Source organism: Pongo abelii, chromosome 10 (genome assembly GCF_028885655.2).
Source record: "Pongo abelii isolate AG06213 chromosome 10, NHGRI_mPonAbe1-v2.0_pri, whole genome shotgun sequence".
NCBI lineage: Eukaryota > Metazoa > Chordata > Mammalia > Primates > Hominidae > Pongo > Pongo abelii.
The window spans coordinates 93524265-93547031 of NC_071995.2; the positions used below are offsets into that span (position 1 = coordinate 93524265).

The 22767-nt window shown below is 40.3% G+C and overlaps 1 protein-coding gene and 1 pseudogene across 3 annotated transcripts in view; one reads left to right on the forward strand and one right to left on the reverse strand.

The window, feature by feature from the left end:
- Window positions 1-22767, reverse strand: part of NDUFA12 (NADH:ubiquinone oxidoreductase subunit A12) — a 43884-nt gene that overhangs the window by 17955 nt on the left and 3162 nt on the right. For 2 of the 3 annotated variants that reach the window (XM_009248120.4, XM_054527501.2), the window contains exon 3: window positions 13613-13700. The exons of the other annotated variant lie outside the window; for it this stretch is intronic. In XM_009248120.4, the coding sequence (XP_009246395.1) occupies window positions 13613-13700 (88 nt within the window). The remainder of the gene's footprint in view (window positions 1-13612; window positions 13701-22767) is intronic. 3 annotated transcript variants of the gene reach the window in all.
- On the forward strand, window positions 1818-2483 carry LOC100441199 (MOB-like protein phocein; annotated as a pseudogene).

The window sequence follows — 22767 nt, forward strand, 5'->3', positions numbered from 1 at the left end:
AAATACAAAATTAGCCAGGCATGGTGGCACATGCCTGTAATTCCAGCTACTCAAGAGGCTGACACAGAAGAATCGCTTGAACCCGGAGGCGGAGGTTGTGGTTGAGCTGAGACTGCGCCGTTGCACTCCAGCCTGGGCAGTAAGAGTAAAACTCTGTCTCCAAAAACAAAAAACAAAAAAAAAAAGCAAACAAACACAGGGCTCCTCAGAGAAATGGCTGTCTCCAAGGCTGGAACAGAGAAACTCTAAGACGAACCTGGAACACCTCATGTCAGAAAGTAAGAAGGTGCTCCAAGAATGACGAAGACATTTCAAAAGGACCCCCCTCTAATGCTAACAGCCAAAAAAACAAAAAACAAAAAACATAAAATCCATATATATATATATTTGGAATTCAAAAAACTCACCATCCTGGCCAACATGGTGAAACCCTAACTCTATTAAAAATACAAAAATTAGCTGGGCGTGGTAGCGCATGCCTGTAATCCCAGCTACTCGGGCAGCTGAGGCAGGAGAATCCCTTGAACCTGGGAAGTGGGGGTTGCAGTGAGTCAAGATCGCACCACTGCACTCCAGCCTGGCAACAGAGTGAGACTGCATCTCTAAGATAAGATAAGATAAGACAAGATCAGATCAGATAAGATAAGACAAGACAGGAAAAGGTAACATAATATGACATAGCATAACACAAAATAAAGGCAAAGTGGCTGGGCATGGTGGCTCATGCCTGTAATCCCAGCATTTTGATAGGCCAAGGTGGGAGGATTATTTGAGGCCAGGAGTTACAGACCTGCCTGGGTAACATAGGGAGACTGTGTTTTTATAAAAAATAATTTTAAAATTAGTCGGGCATGGTGGCACATGGCTGCAGTTCCAGCTACTTAGGAGGCTGAGATGGAAGGATTGCTCGAGCCCAGGAGGTCAGGGCTGCAGTGAGCCATGGTCACACCACTACACTTTAGCCTGGGCAACATAGCAAGATCCTATCTTTAAAAAAAGCAGTTGGTAGGCCGGGCACAGTGGCTCACGCCTGTAATCCCAGCACTTTGGGAGGCCAAGGCGGGTGGATCACAAGGTCAGGAGATCAAGACCATCATGGCTAACACGGTGAAACCCCGTCTCTACTAAAAAAATACAAAAAATTTAGCTGGGCATGGTGGTCGGCGCCTGTAGTCCCAGCTACTCGGGAGGCTGAGGCAGGAGAATGACGTGAACCCAGGAGGTGGAGCTTGCAGTGAGCCGAGATCGTGCCCCTGCACTCCAGCCTGGGTGACAGAGCAAGAGTCTGTCTCAAAAAAAAAAAAAGGACAAGAAAAGGGAAAAAGGGAACCTGTATATTGTTGGTGGGAATGTAAATCAATATAGCACTATGGAAAACAGCATGGAGGTTCCTCAGAAAACTAAAAATAGAATTACCATATGATTCAGCAATCTCACTTCTGGGTATATATCCAAAGGAATTATACCCAGAAGATTCCTGAATTATGCTGAAGAGATACCTGCACTCCCATGTTCACTGCAGCATTATTCACAAAGCTAAGATAAAGAAGCAATCTAGGTGTCTATCATTGGATGAATGGATAAACAAAATGTGGCATATGTACACAATAGAATACTATTCAGCCTTAAAAAAAGAGAGAAATTCTGTCATTTGGACATCATGGATGAATCTGGAAGACATTATGCTAAGTAAAATTAGCCAGGCACAGCAAGATAAATACTGCATGATCCCACTTATAATGTAGAATCTTAAAAAATTGAACTTATAGAAGTAGAGACATCCAGGTACCAACCCTAGCTGCCCAGACACGGGCACCATGGTCATGGTAGAGGGGACAGCAGTGCTGAGGTAGAACAGACTGGGACCAAGGCACAAGATTTCTATAACTGGCCTGATGAATCTTTTGAGACAATGGGACAGTACACTTGTGGTTCAGCAGTACATTCAACAGAACATAAGAGCAGATTGCTCCAATATTGACAAAATTCTTGAACCACCTGAAGGCCAAGATGAAACTGCATGGAGTATGAACATTTAAAGCAATTCTGCCTTGAGCTAAGTGGACTTGATGTCAAACTTCGGAGTGAATGCCATCCAGATACTTGTACTCAAATGACAGCAAGTGAACAATGGATTTGTCTTTGTGCAACTCATAAAACAAGAGTGCCCTGCTATTGACTACACTAGACACACATTTGATGGTGCTGTGTCTTCTGAATAGCAACATTTTCCCGGCAAGGTTAGTATAAAGGAATCATTGGTAGCAAAACTAGGATCAGCATGCCATAGGACTTACATAATATTTTCACATGCTTATTTTCATCACTGGCAAATTTTTGATGAATATGAAAATGAAACATTTTTGTGTCATCGGTTTACTAACTTTGTGCTGAAGTATAATTTGATGTCCAAGGATAACCTGAGTGTACCAATTTTAGAAGAGGAAGCTCAGAATTCAGTTTCTAGGGAAAGTGAAGTATGAAGGGAATTATACAGAAAAATGTACTGATCACATAATTAACATTAATTATGTGCTGTATATATCATTTTAGACACATCAATCATGTGTCCATATTACAGTTTCTTTGTTTAGTATAGGTTTTGGTATGCTGTGTCTTTTATTAATAAAATGGGAATGACTTTTTAAGTTATTCATAAGCTGTATATTCCCCAGTTTGGCACTCATGGGTTTTCAATAAGATTAGGGCCAGGTGCGGTGGCTCATGTCTGTAATCCCAGCACTTTGGGAGGCCAAGGCAGGTGGATCATTTGAGCTCAGGAGTTCGAGACCAGACTGAGAAACACGGCGAAACCCTGTCTCTATGAACAATACAAAAAATTAGCCAAGCATGGTTGTGCAGGCCTGTGGTCCCAGCTACTTAGGAGGCTGAGGCAGGAGAATCACTTGAGCCCAGGAGGCAGAGGTTGCAGTGAGCTGAGATCACACCACTGCACTCTATTCTGGGCAACAGAGAGAGACTCTGTCCCAAAAAAAACAAATAAAAATAAAAAATAAATAAGATTAGTATTATCTGTTTACAATGCCTGTTAATAAAAGAATTTACAGTTTGTAAAACTGCTGCTAAATAATCACTGGATCACAATCCTTATCAAACAAATTCACCTATAAAAAATGAGTGAGCTTGAGGTTTTGTATAAGCCATATACTAAACAGGTGGTGATGTTTTCCTTTGGTTTTACCTCTGAGTTTAGATATTCTAGAAACTTCTGTAGTATACAGTTCCATCTTACCTGTTAACTTTCCCAAAATGAGATTAAAGTGTTATAAAATTCTGTTTAGTTTTTAATATGCATGTGATTATGTGTATACCTAAATATAAATGCAAATGAAGCATTAATATTTAAATAATCTTACTATGCTACATAAAGTATATACTAGGCTAGCATACTCGGAAAGGATTTATCTTTCTGCAACAGTGGACTGTTACATACAAGATGATGATAATGGTAAGGCAAATAAATGATGTTCCCACTGGAAACCTGCCCTGCCTGCCACTTCTCCTTTTCCTTAACCCTCTTCTCAAACTACTTTAGCTGAGAAGCTTTTCACCAGACTGTGATTTAGTGATAGATTATACCTATTTATATTCGTATTAACTGCTTACCAATTATATCCCATGTTAGCAATTACATTACACTACAAGAACAATGTATTGGCATAGGCTCTTGTTTATCTTTGTTCTGCAAAAATTGTTCTAACTACTTAGAAAACAGTCTTTAAAATAGTTTCTCTTCCTGTCAGTAGTATTAGTCTTTTCATCTAACCATCTAGGCAGCATTAAATACAGTTGAAGAAATATTTTAGTATTTATTTTATATACCCTGTCCACAAAGTTTGTTTGAATTATACGCACATGTGAGATTATCTTCAATAATTCACAGGTTCTGAGGGTGTTGGTAAGTGGCCACACATTTTTTGGACTTTGGTATAATTAAGGATCTTAAGAAGGATTCAAGTACAGGTTTAACAATCTTATAATCTATTGAATGCCATTTCTGATAAAGCACTGGAGGTCTTATTGCCAGATTGATTGTAAGGAGGCACTAAAGGTGAAAAAACTATGCACGTTGTGACGAAAGTATTTAAATCCATCTTTTGAACAAATTTAACACGAGGAAATGCTTTTTCATTTAAAACGGTTATTTTGAAATGAAGATGAAAATGTATTCATCTTCACTGTTTTTTCAAATTTAAGGGAATAATTTATACCATATTAGACAAAAATGTACAGCAAAAATGTGGGACACAGCAGTATACTGAGTGTATATATATGTTTTATACCTTTCCAAGCTGCCAGTCTTTTAGGCTTTGAATATAGCCAGCAGCCCCCATCATTGCTGTACCCCAACCCACAACTATCTTATAAAAAGTTTTATGTTCACAGTGAAAGGAATGTTGACTTTCAAATTACATATTTATATTAATGTCACTATAAACCAATGGGAATAGTAATTTTTAAACAAGCTTGCTAAACATTGGGACTAAACTGTTAAGTTAATAAATTATATGTAGCCATGTAGCTGTTCTCTCTAGACAGTGTCTCTCAATAGGTTTCTACCACTTGACTAATTTCTTAGTGAATTTTTTTTTTTTTTTTTTTTTTGAGATGGAGTCTCACACTGTCACCCGGCATGGAGTGCAATGGCATGATCTCGGCTCACTGCAACCTCCACCTCCTCGGTTCAAGCAATTCTCCTGCCTCAGCCTCCCAAGTAGCTGGGATTACAGGCGCCCATCACCACGCCCAGCTAATTTTTTGTATTTTTAGTAGAGGCAGAGTTTCACTATGTTAGCCAGGCTGGTCTCAAACTCCTGATCTCAGGTGATCCACCCGCCTCGGCCTTCCAAAGTGCTGGAATTACATGTGTGAGCCACCATGCCCGGCCTCTTAGTGAATATTTAAACAAAGGTAGTGACTGGGATTGGTGATCTGGCTAAGTATTTTGAAACATGTTTTGAAAAATATGGCTTAGTGTTAATAGGGAAATAGAATATGAGTTTTTTTCTTATTCATTCCATCTTCCTTGGACTGTGTATTTAAAATTGATCAGTTAAATCTCCAAAAGAAAACATCAGGCTGGCTACAGTGGCTCACACCTGTGATCCCAACATTTTGGGAGGCCAATGCAGGAGGATTGCTTGGGATCAGGAATTTGAGACCAGACTGTGCAACATAGCGAGACCTTGCCTCTACTAAAAATAAAAATAGGCCAGGCACGGTGGTTCACACCTGTAATCCCAGCACTCTGGGAGGCCGAGGCGGGCAGATCACCTGAGGTCAGGAATTCGAGACCAGCCTGGCGAACATGGCGAAACCCTGTCTCTACCAAAAATACAAAAGTTAGGTGGGCGTGGTGGTGCACACGTGTAATCCTAGCTACTCCGCAGGCTGAGGCAGGAGAATCGCTTAAACCCGGGAGGCAGAGGTTGCAGTGAGCTGGGATCACGTCACTGCACCCCAGTCTGGGTGACAAGAGGGTAACTCTGTCTCTAAATAAATAAATAAATAAATAAATAAATAAGCTAGTCCCAGCTACTCAGGAGGCTGAGGTTGGAAGATCGCTTGAGCACAGTATATTGAAGCTGTAGTGGGCTATTAATGTGCCACTGAACTCCAGCGTGGGAGACAGAACAAGACCCTGTCTTCAAAAGAAGAAAAAAAAAACAAGCAGAGTAGAATGGTGGTTACCAGGGGCAGGAGGAGTGGAAAGAGGAAATGTTGATAAAAGAGTACAAAATTTCAGTTAGGAGGAATAAGCTTTAGTGCTCTACTGCACAGAATGGTGACTGTAATAAATAATAATTCACTGTATATTTGGAAATTGCTAAAATAATTTTAAATGTTTTTACCACAAAAAAATGGTAGGTATGTGAGGTAATTGATTTATTAATTGGCTTGATTTAATCATTCCACAATGTAAACATGTATCAAAACATCATATTGTACCCCACAAATATATACAATTATTATTTGTCTATTAAAAATAAAATTTTAGCCTGGGCAACATAGTGAGACCCCATCTCCTAAAAAAAAAACCAGCAGGTTGTGGTGATGCACCCCTGTAGTCCCAGCTACTTGGGAGGCTGAGGCAGGAGGATGGCTTAAGCCCAGGAGGTTGAGGCTGCAGTGAGCTGTGAAAGCACCACTGCACTCGGCCTGGGCGACAGAGTGAGACCCTGTCTCAAATAAAATATTTTTAAACACTGAGAACCCCTCCCCTCTAAAAATCTCCAAAGAACTCCAAATGTAGCTTGAATGGGTTCCAACTAGTCAAATTGAGCCCAATTTGAACAATAAAAGAACCATTTATAGCAATGGATTATAACCCATTAATTAAAATAGAAGTTGATACAGATACAAATAATGAATTAAAGCTTTGATGAGTAAGGGGATACTTATATAACCTCAAAGTGTCTCCCCACAAAATGCTAATTAATTTCAAAGGGAAAATTAGTAACTTTAGAATGGAGAAAACCGGCAGACCCCTTAATCATGTGATAGAGGTTTTCATTAATAATAGGACAAAAACAAATCAGCTGCTACTTAATAGAGTGCAACAAGAAAAACATGGCTTCAGTGACAGGAATGTCACAGAAGCATAGCCTGAACCTAGTCATGAGGAAACATTCAACAAACTCACTGAGGGACCTTCAACAATATAACTGTCAAGTAATTTTCAAAAGCGTCAAGGTCATGAAAATCACGGAAAAGCTGAGGAACCAATCGAGTGTGAAGGAGACTAAAGAACTTGAGATCCAGATGAAATGTGTGACTGGATCTCTCTATAAACAGCACTGTTGGGACAACTGACGAAACCTGAGTGGCTGAAGTTCAGAACACGCTGCTCCAAAATATGCAGCTCCGGCATATTGACTATGCTGAGTTAAAGGCACTTGAAAAACAGCAGGCATGGCTGGGCGTGGTGGCTCATGCCTGTAATCTCAGCACTTTGGGAGGCCGAGGTAGGCAGATCACTTAAGGCCAGGAGTTCAAGACCAGCCTAGCCAACATGGTAAATCCCCGTCTCTACTAAAAATACAAAAATTAGCCAGATGTAGTGGCACACGCCTGTAATCCCACCTACTTGGGAGGCTGAGATAGGAGGATCACTTGAGCCCAGGAGGTCGAGGCTGCAGACTGTACCACTGCACTCTAGCCTGGGTGACAGAGCAGGACCTTGTCTCAAAAAAAAAAAAAAAAAGAAAAAAAAGGTAAAGAAAAACAGCAGGCACAAGAATAATATGGCCTTTTTCTTTCTGAAAGCAGGAGAAAAAATTCCCACATCAAAGATGTCCTCCCTATACCAGAAGGAAACTATCATTCTACATCAAGGACAGGAAACTGAGGTCAAGGGAAATCTGCACAAACTTTGTCAAATTAACTTTTATCTTCTTAGTCACTTCTCCACCCAATTAACCTACTCAAGCCCAAGTCCCTTTGTCTTCTCATTTTCACAGTGTTCTACTCCTTGTCCAATTCAGTATCTAAGTGCTCAACATGAACTGCATCTTTGGGTCTTCATCCCTTATGAGGGCTCCATGTCATGGAACTCTTATATTAAATACATTTGTATGCTATTCTCCTGTTAACAGTCTTTAATTCTCAAGCCCAGCCAAAAAGCCCTAAGAGGACAAGGGTAAAATTTTACCTCCCTTTCATAGTGTATCTTTGTTACTCTCCTGATATTTATTGTTATATTGTGGTTATGTAGGACAATGTTCTTGTTTGCAGGAAGTACACACTAAAGTATTCAGGAGTGATGGGGCATCAATTTGGCAACTTACTTTTATTAAAATATTTGTAATGATTCTGAAAGTTTGGGATTATTCCAAATGTTAAAAAACTGTAAATCAGATCACACCCTATCTTACCTTCCAGTGACTTCCAAATAAATTCAGACAAAAAGCCAAAGTATGTACCATGGCTTACTCAAAGATTCTCCCTGAGGCCTGAAAGCTTGAAGAGATGAATAACTCCTCCCTTCTCAGGCCCAGTCCCAAGGCTCAAGGCTACTTGGGCCAGCAGCGTGGGTCAGCAAGACAGCAGAAGCAGGAAGAAAGCTGGCCGAAAGACACATACCCCCTTGAAGATCGAGGGGCAGGCCGTCCAGGTACTACGTAGCAGTTACATGAGACTGAGACACTTCCTGTTTACAGGAGACTATAAAACCTCTGCCCCATCCTCATTTGGTGCTAACGCCATTTTAGGCATCAGCCCGCCTGCACCCAGGCGCTCATTAAAACAGTGTGTTGCTCCACACTGCCATGTTGTCTGCTGGTGCACTCTCGGGGTTTAAGCCAATACAAGAACCTTTCATCTTACAAGATCTACATGATTTGGGCTCTAGCTATTTCTCCTACCTCATTTCTTAACATCTTCCCCTCACTCATTCCATTCCAGCCAAACTGGCCATACTGCTGTTCTTTGAACAGACCAAGCAATACATCTGAAACATACAGCCTTTGCACCTGTGGTTCCCTCTGCTTGGAACGCTTTCTCCCCGCCTTCTACGTCTTTCCTCAAATGTCACTTTCTCAAAGAAGCTTTCTCTAACTCCTGTATAAAACAGCCACCTGACCCTTCCATTGCTCTTGATTCCCCTGTGAGGCCCAGCTTCATATTATCTTCCTTGCATTTATCATTACCACAAATATATAAAGGATGTTTTTCTGCCTTCCCCTATGAAAATAAGGACCTTGTTTTAGTCACTGCTTTACCCCAGGTTCTTGGCACCTGGTAGGTACTAAATAGTTATTTGAATAGGGATGATAAATTGTATCTGTACAATTACTCTCTACATGTGATAATACCTAGCTCTCTAATTAGAGATATATCAACCCAACATCAAATTTATTCATGAATCAAAGGTAAGAATCCACAGATTTAGAGTTCCACAGTGTGTCACGGTCAACAAAGAGGGGTTTGAGAAACAAACAGCTAAGCTTGTTCAACACCATTTCTCCCTAAAAAGACTGATCACAAGCCGTGAAGTTTCCCATACAAACAAGGGTCATCAAAGGTACTCAGACTTTAGGATGCTCCTCTCCATAAAGAAATGCAGCTTTGAATCCTCACTTGCCCTCAGGCACCTGCTGGAGTGATCCACAGCTCTTAGCTTCATTTTCATATGGTCTCAGATCAAATAAAAGGACTTGCTCCACTGAATAGAACTTTTATCTTTTCAGGTTTTTACTATTTTATAACTTTAAACATAATTAATCGCACATAATTGAAATCACACCACTACCCCTTATCTCCCAAAATGTGGCCCCTGAGCACCAACGTTAGATGAACATTTTGAAGCAGATAGATGTCAATCTGAGTAAGACAGCTCACATGCCTTCCATAGCCTCCCAGAACGAATTCCACCCAAGAAACAATCTCTCAGGCAAACAAAAACCAGGACATCTCAGCTCCTAAAGCCTGAATTCCACATTGACACCTTGGTCTCAGATAGTCCTCCTAACATATAGAATGCCCCTTTGGAGAAGGTTGATGGTTCTAAACCTAAAACCAAAGCTCAATGCATGCTGGGCTTAATACCTAGGTGATGGGATGATCTGTGCAGCAAACCACCATGGCACACGTTTACCTATGTCAGCCTGCACATCCTGCACATGTACCCTGGAGCTTAGAATAAAAGTTGAAGGAAAAAAATAAAGAGACATAGAATGTGAAAAAAAAAAAAAAAAAAAAAACCCACAGCTCCTTAGACCTTAACAGAACCACAGGTTATTATTTCCCACTAAAAAGAGTGCAACAGCAATCCCCAAATGATGTAGCATGAGAAAGCTCCTAATCAGTGCTGCTTTCTCATGTTAAGAACCAATGAGCTTTTTTATTCAGAGACAGGGTTTCACTCTGTCGCCCAAGCTGCAGTACAGTGGTGCAATCATACCTCCTTGCAACGTCAAACCCCTGGGCTCAAGGGATCCTCCCACCTCAGCCTCCCAAGTAGCTGGAACTACAGGCACGTACAACCATGCCTGGCTAATTTTCTAAAACTTTTTTTATTTATAGAGATGAGGCCTTGTTATGTTGCCCAGGCTGGTCTCAAACTTCTGGCCTCCGGCGAGCCTCATGCCTCAGCCTTCCAAAGTGCTGGGACTACAGGTATGAGCCACCACACCAAGCCCCAGTGAGCTTTTAAAGACACTATCCATTATCATATTCTTCAAATCACATCACTGACACAGTCAGTGCTCACAATTAGTCCAAGTAGTAGAACAGGGGTTGAAATCTGGTTATAGCTCAGCAAAAATGTACAGTACCAATATGTTTTGCTTAGCTCACAGTATTTGAAAAACAAACTGTTCTGTCCAATCGAGTAGCCTATTTATCTTAAATAAAAATTTTAAAATGTCCTCAGTTGCTTTATCCACATTTTAAAGTGCTCTAGAAAGGCCAGGTGTGGTGGCTCATGCCTGTAATCCCAGCATTTTGGGAGGCAGAGGTTGGTGAATCATTTGAGTCCAGGAGTTTGAGATCAGCCTGAGCAACATGGCGAAACCTCATCTGTACTAAAAACACAAAAAAATTAGCTGGGCATGGTGCCATATGCCTGTAGTCCCAGCTACTCAGGGGGCTGAGGCAGGAGGATCACTTGAGCCCAGGAGGTCGAGACTGATTGTGCCATTGCACTCCAGCCTGGGCAATAGAGTGTCACCCTGTTTCAAAATAATAAAATAATAATAATAATAATAATAATAATAATAAAGTGTTCTGGGCCACATGTGGCAAGTGGTTACCCTATTGGACAGGGCAGATAAAGAACACTTCCGTCATTGTGAAAAGTTCTGCTAGATAATGCTGTATTTAAAATGTCAAATATTTTAAAAAATTAATTGAAAAAAAAAAAACAAAAAACAAGAACTGGCCCGGTGCAGTGGCTCATGCTTGTAATCCCTACACTTCGAGAGGCCAAAGTGGGTGGATCACTTGGGGCCAGGAGTTCGAGACTAGCCTGGCCAACATGGTGAAACCTGTCTGTAGTAAAAGTACAAAAATTAGCCAGGCATGGTGGCAGGCACCTGTAGTCCCAGCTACTTGAGAGGCTGAGGCGGGAGAATTGCTTGAACAGCCTGGGAGGCGGAGGTTGCAGTGAGCCAAGATGGTGCCACTGCACTCCAGCCTGGGCAACAGAGTGAGACACTATCTCAAAAAAAAAAAAAAAAAAAAAGCAAGAAAAAACAAGAAGTCTCACAAATAAATACAGATGTCCACCTTTGAAAAATCATCCAGAAACTCTTCGCAGAATTCTCACCTGATGGAACTGCAGATTGCTGAATAAGCCTGTTGCCCTCTTTGACAAGTCTGTACTTTTCAGTTCACTGCAGTCTCCACTACGTCCTATTGTTTCATAGCTGCACTTCACTCACTTATGTCACATATCTGGGCTTCCAAGTGACTCTTTAGAACAGAGGCAAATACACTTTCTACTGAAGACAGCCCCAAACTAGCTCTGATGATCAAATTCAATTAAAATAAAATGTCACAGCCCACCAGATATACTTATTTCTGGTTTTTGGGTGAAATTTTCTAGACCACTGGAAAGGATCTCCAGAGTTTAATTGTATATCAACTGTATGGTATTATTTCAGCAATCTATGAAACAGATATAAGTACTTTGAAATACTTCATGCAAAATTTGGTAATTCAAGTGAGCATTTAGAATTTCACTTCAAAATATGTGTATTATAAAGTCATACAAGTTTTAGAGACCTAAGGAATTTTAGGGCTCTCATTTTACAGACAATGAAACTAAGCCCCAGAGAGGTTAAGGAACTTGCTTAAAGTCAAATTGCCAGATAAGATTACAGCCAAAGTTCTTCTCACCTTTCGCTTCACCCAGACAGGTGGTACTATGGCGTATTGTTTTTCCAAGACAGCCACACCATTATACATCCCAATATATACTGTGATGTTGACATACCTCCAACAAGAGGTAGGTTCATGTTTTATCATGTAGAACTTGGGTGGAGCTTTCTAATTGCCTCAATCAATGGAATATGAAAGTGACACTGGACAATCTGCAGGACTAAGTTAGATAAGGCAATATGGTTCCTGCCTAGCTCACTCTCTCAGAGCACTTGCCTGTGTCAGCCCAGGCAACATGAAGGTGTTCCAACTCACAGGCCCAGCTATACCCCCAGCTGACAGCCAGCAATAAATGCCAGATACTAAGTGAACAAGTTTTCAGATGATTCCAGTGTCCAGACTTGGAGTCTTCCAGCTGAGGCTCCAGACATCTAGGAGCACAGACTAGCCCCCCTCGTTTTATCTTGTCTGAACTCCTGACCCAAAAAAAAAACTATGGAGAGAGAAATAGTTGTTGTTTTAAGCCACTAAATTTAAGGGTAACTTATTATGTACTCAATGTAAGTAGGATAGATACTTTCAGAAGAACACCACTGACTGCCTTATAGAGAGATATTCAATAAATATTTTTGTAATGAAATAAATATTGCCAAGTTAAATAAAATAAAATGAACCAGGCATGGTGGCTCGTGCTTATAATCTCAGCTACTTGGAAGGCTGAGGTGAGAGGATTGCTTGAGCCCAGGAGTTCCAGCCTGGGCAACATAGCAAGATCCCATTTCAACTAAAAAAAATAAATAAAAGCTGGGCATGGTGGCTCATACCTGTAATCCCAGCACTTTGGGAGGCCGAGGTGGGTGGATCACTTGAGCCTAGGAGTTTGAGGCCAGCCTGGGCAACATGGCAAAATCGCATTTCTATAAAAAATACAAAAATTAGGCCGAGTGCAGTGGCTCATGCCTGTAATCCCAGCACTTTGAGAGGCCAAGGCGGGTGGATCACCTGAGGTCAGGAGTTCAAGACCAGCTTGGCCAAAATGGCAAAACCCCATCGCTACTAAAAATACAAAAATTAGCCGGGCGTGGTGGCATGAGCCTGTAGTCCCAGCTACTCGGGAGGCTGAGGCAGGAGAATTGCTTGAACCTGGGAGTCAGAGGTTGCAGTGAGCCAAGATCATGCCACTGCACTCCAGCCTGGGCAACAGAGTGAGACTCTGTCTTAAAAAAAACAAAAAACAAAAAACAAAAAACAGGCCAGGCACGGTGGCTCACACCTGTAATCCTAGCACTTTGGGAGGCCGAGGTGGATGGATCACCTGAGGTCAGGAGTTCGAGACCAGCCTGGCCAACACAGTGAAACCCTGTCTCTACTAAAAATACAAAATTAGCCAGGCGTGGTGGCTCATACCTGTAGTCCCAGCTACTCGGGAGGCTAAGACAGGAGAATCGCTTGAACTCAGGAGGCAGAGGTTGCAGTGAGCCAAGTTTGTGGCACTACACTCCAGCCTGGGCGACAGAATGAGACCCTGTCTCAAAAAAGAAACAAACAAACAAATTTAAAAACAAAACAAAAATTATCCGGGTGAGATGGCATGGGCCTGTAGTCCCAGCTACTAGGGAGGCTGATGTGGGAGGATCACTTGAGCCTGGTAGGTCAAAGCTGAAGTAAGTCATGATCATGTCACTGCACTCCAGCCTGGGTGACACAGTGAGACCCTGTCTCAAGAAAAAAAAAAGAAAGACAAATAAAATAAAATGTTGTCTTAGCTTACCATTCAGGAGGCACCATGCTTCCATCCACATCCCAGAATGTGTTTTTGCCATTCATTTCAGTAGTATATACAACCCATCGGTGACGGCCTGGGTGGGAAGATGAACATTTAAAAAGAAAAACTTTTTTTTTTAAAGCATAGATGCATAATATCAAAGAAGACAACCTTTTTATCAAGAAAAGACTTTTTGTGATCTTATATAAGAGAGCTATTGGAGGAATAACACCCTGGATGAATTCGTGAAGGCAAGCTCCAGGACGTGTGTGGCAAACTTTAAGCAGCAACCTGCAGCAAGGACTGAGATGATTCACTGCTGTGGGTGGGACTCAGGCCTTTCCCACAGAGGAGAATCCTTGCTTCCCTGCCAGCTCCCCACAGAGGGAGTAGCAGGCAGGATAGGAAAGTGTGTTCCCAGATGTACAGGGTATTCAGAAAAGAAAGTGCTCCTCTTGAGACTGGGGTAAAAACACATTTGTAGCAATCATACTTGAATTCTATATCTCCACAGAAGTATTTTTTTAAAACCACCCTAGATCCTTTTGGAAATTTGTGAATTATACACAATAAGCAAACATTAGAAATTATAGTTAGGTACATAGGACAGCTCATGTCATCAAAATAATATGGCTGCACTCCTCATTTAGGAAATTTCTGGGCACTAGTTGAGGGGCCTAACCACTATTTATTTACACTATTGGGTCCTTAAACTGAGCAAAGACTTGGGCTTTGTCACTTATTATCAGTGATTATTAGGCAAATTTTATGAGCCTCAGTTTATCTATTAAAAGTGGATGACTATACCTACATCTTAGAGTTGCTGTGAAAATTAAATATCACATACATTCACCTAGTTCAGCATCAGCCATATAAGCACATAATACATATTAATTCCTTCTACCCCTTCCTTACTGCTCTTACCTGCCAATAGGGAACACTGAATTCGTTCATTCCTATGATGGACTTTAAACCAATAAGTAAAAGGTAATCTGCATTTCATTTACAGGGTTTTCCTAGGTAAACATATAATCAACAAATATTGACTACTGGTACTTAAACACGACCTCATCTCTTTTTAAAAATAGAGATTTCAATCAACATTTACTGCTTCATTTAGAGAAATCAATCTTAAGAATAGCTAACTAAAAGTAAACTATAATCCAATGAGGCAGGGGAATGTGCAGGCAGATGGAGGAGACCTTGGGAAAGGTTTCATAAGTCAAGCCCTGACAATACAGTTAGGCTAGAATGATGGAGGGGGGCCTTAACAATCTCTCTCTCTGTCTGTCTGTCTCTCTCTCTGTATTTCTTGAAATGTTAAATGCCTATTCTCAGACTCAGAAATTCAACTTTATTTATTTATTTATTTATTGGAGACGGACTCTCGCTCTGTCGCCTAGGCTGGAGTGCAATGGCGCGGCCTCGGCTCCCTGCCTGCAACCTCCCCTTCCTGGGTTCAAGTGATTCTCCTGCCTCAGCCTCCCGAGTAGCTGGGACCATAGGCATGTGCCACCATGCCTGGCTAATTTTCATATTTTTAGTAGAGATCAGGCCAGAAATTTATTTAAACATATGAATGTAGTTACAAGCAGGTTTACAGTAGCATCATTCCTAATAGCAAAAAGTCAAAAGCAATCTATGTGTCTATCGATAGTAACAGGATTGAAGAAATAATGGTTCTTCCATACACTGGAATGTTGTGTTGCCATTTTTAAAAATGCTGTGCATTACCAGTACCATGCTGTTTTGGTTACTGTAGCCTTGTAGTATAGTTTGAAGTCAGGTAGTGTGATGCCTCCAGCTTTGTTCTTTTGGCTTAGGATTGACTTGGCGATGCGGGCTCTTTTTTGGTTCCATATGAACTTTAGAGTAGTTTTTTCCAATTCTGTGAAGAAAGTCATTGGTAGCTTGATGGGGATGGCATTGAATCTGTAAATTACCTTGGGAAGGATGGCCATTTTCATGATATTGATTCTTCCTACCCATGAGCATGGAATGTTCTTCCATTTGTTTGTATCCTCTTTTATTTCCTTGAACAGTGGTTTGTAGTTCTCCTTGAAGAGGTCTTTCACATCCCTTGTAAGTTGGATTCCTAGGTATTTTATTCTCTTTGAAGCAATTGTGAATGGGAGTTCACTCATGATTTGGCTCTCTGTTTGTCTGTTATTGATGTATAAGAATGCTTGTGATTTTTGCACATTGATTTTGTATCCTGAGACTTTGCTGAAGTTGCTTATCAGCTTAAGGAGATTTTGGGCTGAGACAATGGGGTTTTCTAGATATACTATCATGTCATCTGCAAACAGGGACAATTTGACTTCCTCTTTTCCTAATTGAATACCCTTGATTTCCTTCTCCTGCCTAATTGCCCTGGCCAGAACTTCCAACACTATGTTGAATAGAAGTGGTGAGAGAGGGCATCCCTGTCTTGTGCCAGTTTTCAAAGGGAATGCTTCCAGTTTTTGCCCATTCAGTATGATATTGGCTGTGGGTTTGTCATAAATAGCTCTTATTATTTTGAGATACGTCCCATCAATTCCTAATTTATTGAGAGTTTTTAGCATGAAGGGTTGTTGAATTTTGTCAAAGGCCTTTTCTGCATCTATTGAGATAATCATGTGGTTTTTGTCTTTCGTTCTGTTTATATGCTGGATTACATTTATTGATTTGCGTATATTGAACCAGCCTTGCATCCCAGGCATGAAGCCCACTTGATCATGGTGGATAAGCTTTTTGATGTGCTGCTGGATTCTGTTTGCCAGTATTTTATTGAGGATTTTTGCATCAATGTTCATCAAGGATATTGGTCTAAAATTCTCTTTTTTTGTTGTGTCTCTGCCAGGCTTTGGTATCAGGATGATGCTGGCCTCATAAAATGAGTTAGGGAGGATTCCCTCTTTTTCTATTGATTGGAATAGTTTCAGAAGGAATGGTACCAGCTCCTCCTTGTACCTCTGGTAGAATTCGGCTGTGAATCCATCTGGACCTGGACTTTTTTTGGTTGGTAAGCTATTGATTATTGCCACAGAGCCGTCAGAAATAATGCCACATATCTACAAGTATCTGATCTTTGACAAACCTGACAAAAACAAGAAATGGGGAAAGGATTCCCTATTTAATAAATGGTGCTGGGAAAACTGGCTAGCCATATGTAGAAAGCTGAAACTGGATCCCTTCCTTACACCTTATACAAAAATCAATTCAAGATGGATTAAAGACTTAAATGTTAGACCTAAAACCATAAAAACCCTAGAAGAAAACCTAGGCATTACCATTCAGGACATAGGCATGGGCAAGGACTTCATGTCTAAAACACCAAAAGCAATGGCAACAAAAGCCAAAATTGACAAATGGGATCTAATTAAACTCAAGAGCTTCTGCACAGCAAAAGAAACTACCATCAGAGTGAACAGGCAACCTACAAAATGGGAGAAAATTTTTGCAACCTACTCATCTGACAAAGGGCTAATATCCAGAATCTACAATGAACTCCAACAAATTTACAAGAAAAAAACAAACAACCCCATCAAAAAGTGGGCGAAGGACATGAACAGACACTTCTCAAAAGAAGACATTTATGCAGCCAAAAAACACATGAAAAAATGCTCACCATCACTGGCCATCAGAGAAATGCAAATCAAAACCACAATGAGATACCATCTCACACCAGTTAGAATGGCAATCATTAAAAAGTCAGGAAACAACAGGTGCTGGAGAGGATGTGGAGAAATAGGAACACTTTTACACTGTTGGTGGGACTGTAAACTAGTTCAACCCTTGTGGAAGTCAGTGTGGCGATTCCTCAGGGATCTAGAACTAGAAATTCCATTCGACCCAGCCATCCCATTACTGGGTATATACCCAAAGGACTATAAATCATGCTGCTATAAAGACACTTGCACACGTATGTTTATTGCGGCATTATTCACAATAGCAAAGACTTGGAACCAACCCAAATGTCCAACAATGATAGACTGGATTAAGAAAATGTGGCACATATACACCATGGAATACTATGCAGCCATAAAAAATGATGAGTTCACGTCCTTTGTAGGGACATGGATGAAATTGGAAATCATCATTCTCAGTAAACTATCGCAAGAACAAAAAACCAAACACCGCATATTCTCACTCATAGGTGGGAATTGAACAATGAGAACACATGGACACAGGAAGGGGAACATCACACTCTGGGGACTGTTGTGGGGTGGGGGGAGGGGGGAGGGATAGCACTGGGAGATATACCTAATGCTAGATGACGAGTTGGTGGGTGCAGCGTACCAGCATGGCACATGTATACATATGTAACTTACCTGCACATTGCGCACATGTACCATAAAACCTAAAGTATAATAATAATAATAATAATAATAATAAAAGAAAAAAAAAAAAGAATCATTAAAAAAAAAAAAAAAAAAAATGCTGTGCATTGTTTTTTTTTAAATAAACACTACTGGCTGGGCACGGTGGCTCACTTCTTAATCCCAGGACTCTGGGAGGCTGAGGCAGGGGGATCACTTGAGCTCAGGAGTTCGAGACCATCCTGGGCAACATAGTGAAACCTTGTCCCTACAAAAAATACAAAAATTAGCTGGGCATGGTGGCACACGCCTGTAGTCCCAGCTACTCTCGAGGCTGAGGTGAGAGGATCACTTGAGCCTGGGAGGCAGAGGTTGCAGCGAGCCGAGATCACACCACTGCATTCCAGGTGGGGCAACAGAGAGACCCTGTCTCAAAATAAAAGAAAAGAATCTTAAATATACATAAAGACTAAACTATTGAAAGAGTTGCAAAATTATAAGGGGAGGGAGCTTTCATACACCAAATATATATACATACATACATATATAGGTATACACACACATACACACACGCACACACGAGATGGGGGTCTCTATGTTGCCCAGGCTGGTCTTGAACTTCTGGCCTCAACTGATCCTCCCACCTTGGCCTCCCAAAGCATTGGGATTACAGGCATGAGCCACCATGCCAGGTCCTAATTTTTTTTAATTAGCAAAAATAAGAATATTTCCAATGCAAGGGAGAAAGAAGAAAGGAGGCTGGCTGCAGTGGCTCACACCTGTAATCCCAGCACTTTGGGAGGCTGAGGCGGGTGGATCACGAGGTCAGGAGTTCGAGACCAGCCTGACCAACATGGAGAAACCCCATCTCTACTAAAAATACAAAAAATTAGCTGGGCATGATAGCGCATGCCTGTATTCCCAGCTACTCAGGAGGCTGAGGCAGGAGAATCGCTTGAACGTGGGAGGTGGAGGCTGCAGTGAGCCAAGATCGTGCCATGGCACTCCAGCCTGGCAACAAGAGCAAAACTCTGTCTCAAAAAAAAAAAAAAAAATTAAAGAAAAGAAGAAAGAAAGGAAAGAATGTAATGTTATAGTTTGTAACAATACAGTGAGAAGTAGAAAGAATAATTACCCCAGGTTCTGCCATTAATTACTTGATTAAGTCTCTTTGGTTAAGATACTTCCTTGGGCCTCAGTTTCTTCATCTATAAAACAATCGTTTTTAGACAATCTCTTGAAATCTATTCTAGGTCTAAAATTCTGTGATTTATGGGAGTATTAAAAATATCATAACTAGGTGTGACAGTATGTGCCTGTAATTCCAGCTCCTCAGGAGGCTAAGGCAGGAGGATTGCTTGAGCTCAGGAGTTCAAGACCAGCCCAGGTAAAATAGTGAGACCTCATCACTCACACACACACACACACACACGCATGCACACACATAAATACAGAGTACATAAGATGTTTACTTCTTATAGACCAACATGCATCCAAAGCAACCACACATGGTTTACACATTCCTGAGAAATATTCCTAACTACTCAATGACTTAACTTCTTCATCTGTAAAATGGGGGCAGAGGAGCACAGAAGTGCCTATCTCAAGGAGACGTTGCAGATTAAAGTAGATAATGTATGTTTTTGTTTAGCACAGCACCTAGCACATGGTAATCACTCAATAAATGCTAGGCAATTATTTTTTCACATTATACATTGTTTCCCTGGATGAAGACTAATTGCTTTTTCCTCTTTGATACTCTTCATCTCAATCAAGAGAGTATTTTTTTATTATTATAAAAGTAACAAATGCACACAGGAGAAAATTAAACAATTCAAGAAGGTACAGGTTGGGTATCTCCAATTCCAAAAGCTCCAAAATCGGAAACTTTTTTTGTGTGCTGGTATGACACTCAAAAGAAATGCTCATTAGAGCATTTCAGATTTCAGATTAGGGATGCTAAACTGGGACGTATAATTCAAATATTCCAAAATCCAAAAAAAATCTAAAATCTGAAATACTTGTGGTCCCAAGCATTTTGGGTAAGGGATACTCAAACCGTAAAAATAATAATAGCAGTCACAGTGCTGATATTTATTGAGCACTTATTATGTGCCAAGCATTAGGCCAATGGTTCTTAACAGATGGAAATTTTGCCAAGGGGACATTTGGCAATGTCTGGAGACATTTTTGGTTGTCGGTCAGTGCTGCTGCTGCTGGTCATTCTATGATGCACAGGACAGCCCCTCACAACAAAGAATTAGCTGTCTCAAAAAAAGCAAACTACAAACCAATATCCCTGATGAACACAGATGCAAAAATCCTCAACAAGATATTAGCTAACCGAATCCAACAGCATATCAAAAAGATAATAATATATCATGATCAAGTGGGTTGAATACTAGGGATGCAGGGATGGTTTAACATACCCAAGTTAATAAATGTGATACATCACATAAATAGAATTAAAAATAAAAATCATATGATCATCTCACCAGATGCAGAAAAAGCATTCAATAAAATCCGGCATTCCTGTATGATAAAAACCCTCAACAAAATTGGCACAGAAGGGACATACCTCAAAGTAATAAAAGCCATATATGACAAACCCACAGCAAACATCATACTGAATGGGGAAAGGCTGAAAGCATTCTCCCTGAGAACTGGAACGAGACAAGGATGCCCACATTCACCACTTCTATTCAACATAGTACTGGAAGTCATAGCCAGAGCAATTGGATAAGGGAAAGAAATAAAGTGCATCCAAATTTAAAAAGAGGAAGTCAAACTGTCACTGTTTGTTGATGATAGGATCATATACCTAGAAAAACTTAAAGACTCATCCAAAAAGCTCCTAGACCTGATAAATAAATCCAGCAAAGTTTCAGGATACTAAATCAATGTATACAAATCAGTAGCACAGCTATACACCAACAACGACCATGCTGAGAATCAAATCAAGAATGCCATCTCTTTTACAACAGCTGCAAAAAATAAAATAAAATACTTAGGAATATACCTAACCATTGAAGTGAAAGATCTCTACAAGGAAAACTAAAAAACACTGCTGAAAGAAATCACAGATGACCCAAACAAATGGAAACATATCCCATGCTCACGGATTGGCATAATCAACATTGTGAAAACGACCATATGGCCCAAAGCAATCTACAGATTCAGTGTAATTCCCATCAAAATACCATCATCATCCTTCACAGAACCAGAAAAAACAATTCTAAAATTCATATGGAACCAAAAATGAGCCCACGTAGCCAAAGCAATACTAAGCAAAAAGAACAAATCTAGAGACATCACATTACCCAACTTCAAATTATACTACGAGGCTACAGTTACCAAAACACTATGCTACTGGTATAAAAATAGTAGACCAATGGAACAGAATAGAGAACCCAGAAATAAAGCCAAATACTCACAGCCAACTGATCTTCAACAAAGCAAACAAAAACATAAAGTGGGGAAAGGACACTCTATTCAACAAATGGTGTTGGAAAAACTAGCAAGCCACATGTAGAAGAATGGAAGTGGATCTTCATCTCTCGCCTTATACAAAAATCAACTCAAGATGGATCAAAGAGTTAAATCTAAGACCTGAAAACATAAAAATTCTAGAACATCACATCAGAAAATCTCTTCCAGACATTGGCTTAGGCAAGAAGTCATAACTAAGAACCCAAATGTAACAAAAACAAAAATAAATAAATGGTACCTAATTAAACTAAAAAGCTTCTCTTCAGCAAAAGAAATAATCAGCAGAGTAAACAGACAACCCACAAAGTGGGAGAAAATATTTGCAAATTATGCATTAGACAAAGGACTAATATCCAGAATCTACAAGAAACTCACACAAATCAGTAAGAAAAAAAAATCTCATCAAAACGTGGGCAAAGGACATGAACAGACAATTCTCAAAAGAAGATATACAAACAGTCAACAAACCTATGAAAAAAATGCTCAACGTCACTAATTATCAGGAAAATGCAAATTAAAACCACAATGAGATAGTACCTTACTCCTGCAAGAACACCCATAATTAAAAATGCAAAAAATAATAGATAGTAGTGTGGATGTGATGAAAAGGGAACACTTTTACACTGCTGTTGGGAATGTAAACTAGTACAACCACTATGGAAAACAGTAAGGAGATTCCTTAAAGAACTGAAGGCAGAACTACCATTCGATCCAGCAATCTCACTACTGGGTATCTACCCAAAGAAAAAGAAGTCATTACATGAAAAAGACACATGCATACACATGTTTACAGCAGCACAATTTGCAATTGCAAAAATAAGGAACCAACCTAAATGCCCATCAATGAATGAGTGGATAAAGAAAATGTGGTATATATACACCATGGAATACTACTCAGCCATAAAACAGAAAGCAATAATGGCCTTTGCAGCAACTTGGATGGAGCTGGAGGCCATTATTCTAAGTGAAGTAACTCAGGAATGGAAAACCAAATATCATATGTTCTCACTTATAAGTGGGAACTAAGCTATGAGGATGCCAAGGTATAAGAATGATATAAAGGACTTTGGGGACTCAAGGGGATAAAAGACTACATACTGGATACAGTGTAACACTGCTTGGGTGACAGATATACCAAAATCTCAGAACTCACCACTAAAAAACTTATCCATGTAACCAAAAACCACCTGTACTCCAAAAACTATTGAAATAAAAAAAAAATTGAAAAGAAAGAATTATCTGCCCCATAGTGTTAACACTGCTGAGGCTGAGAAACCCTACATCACGGTAAGTTCCTCTCATTCACTTTTCATCTTTTAATACAGCTTTATGAGGCACATATTATTCTTATTCTACTTTACAGATGAG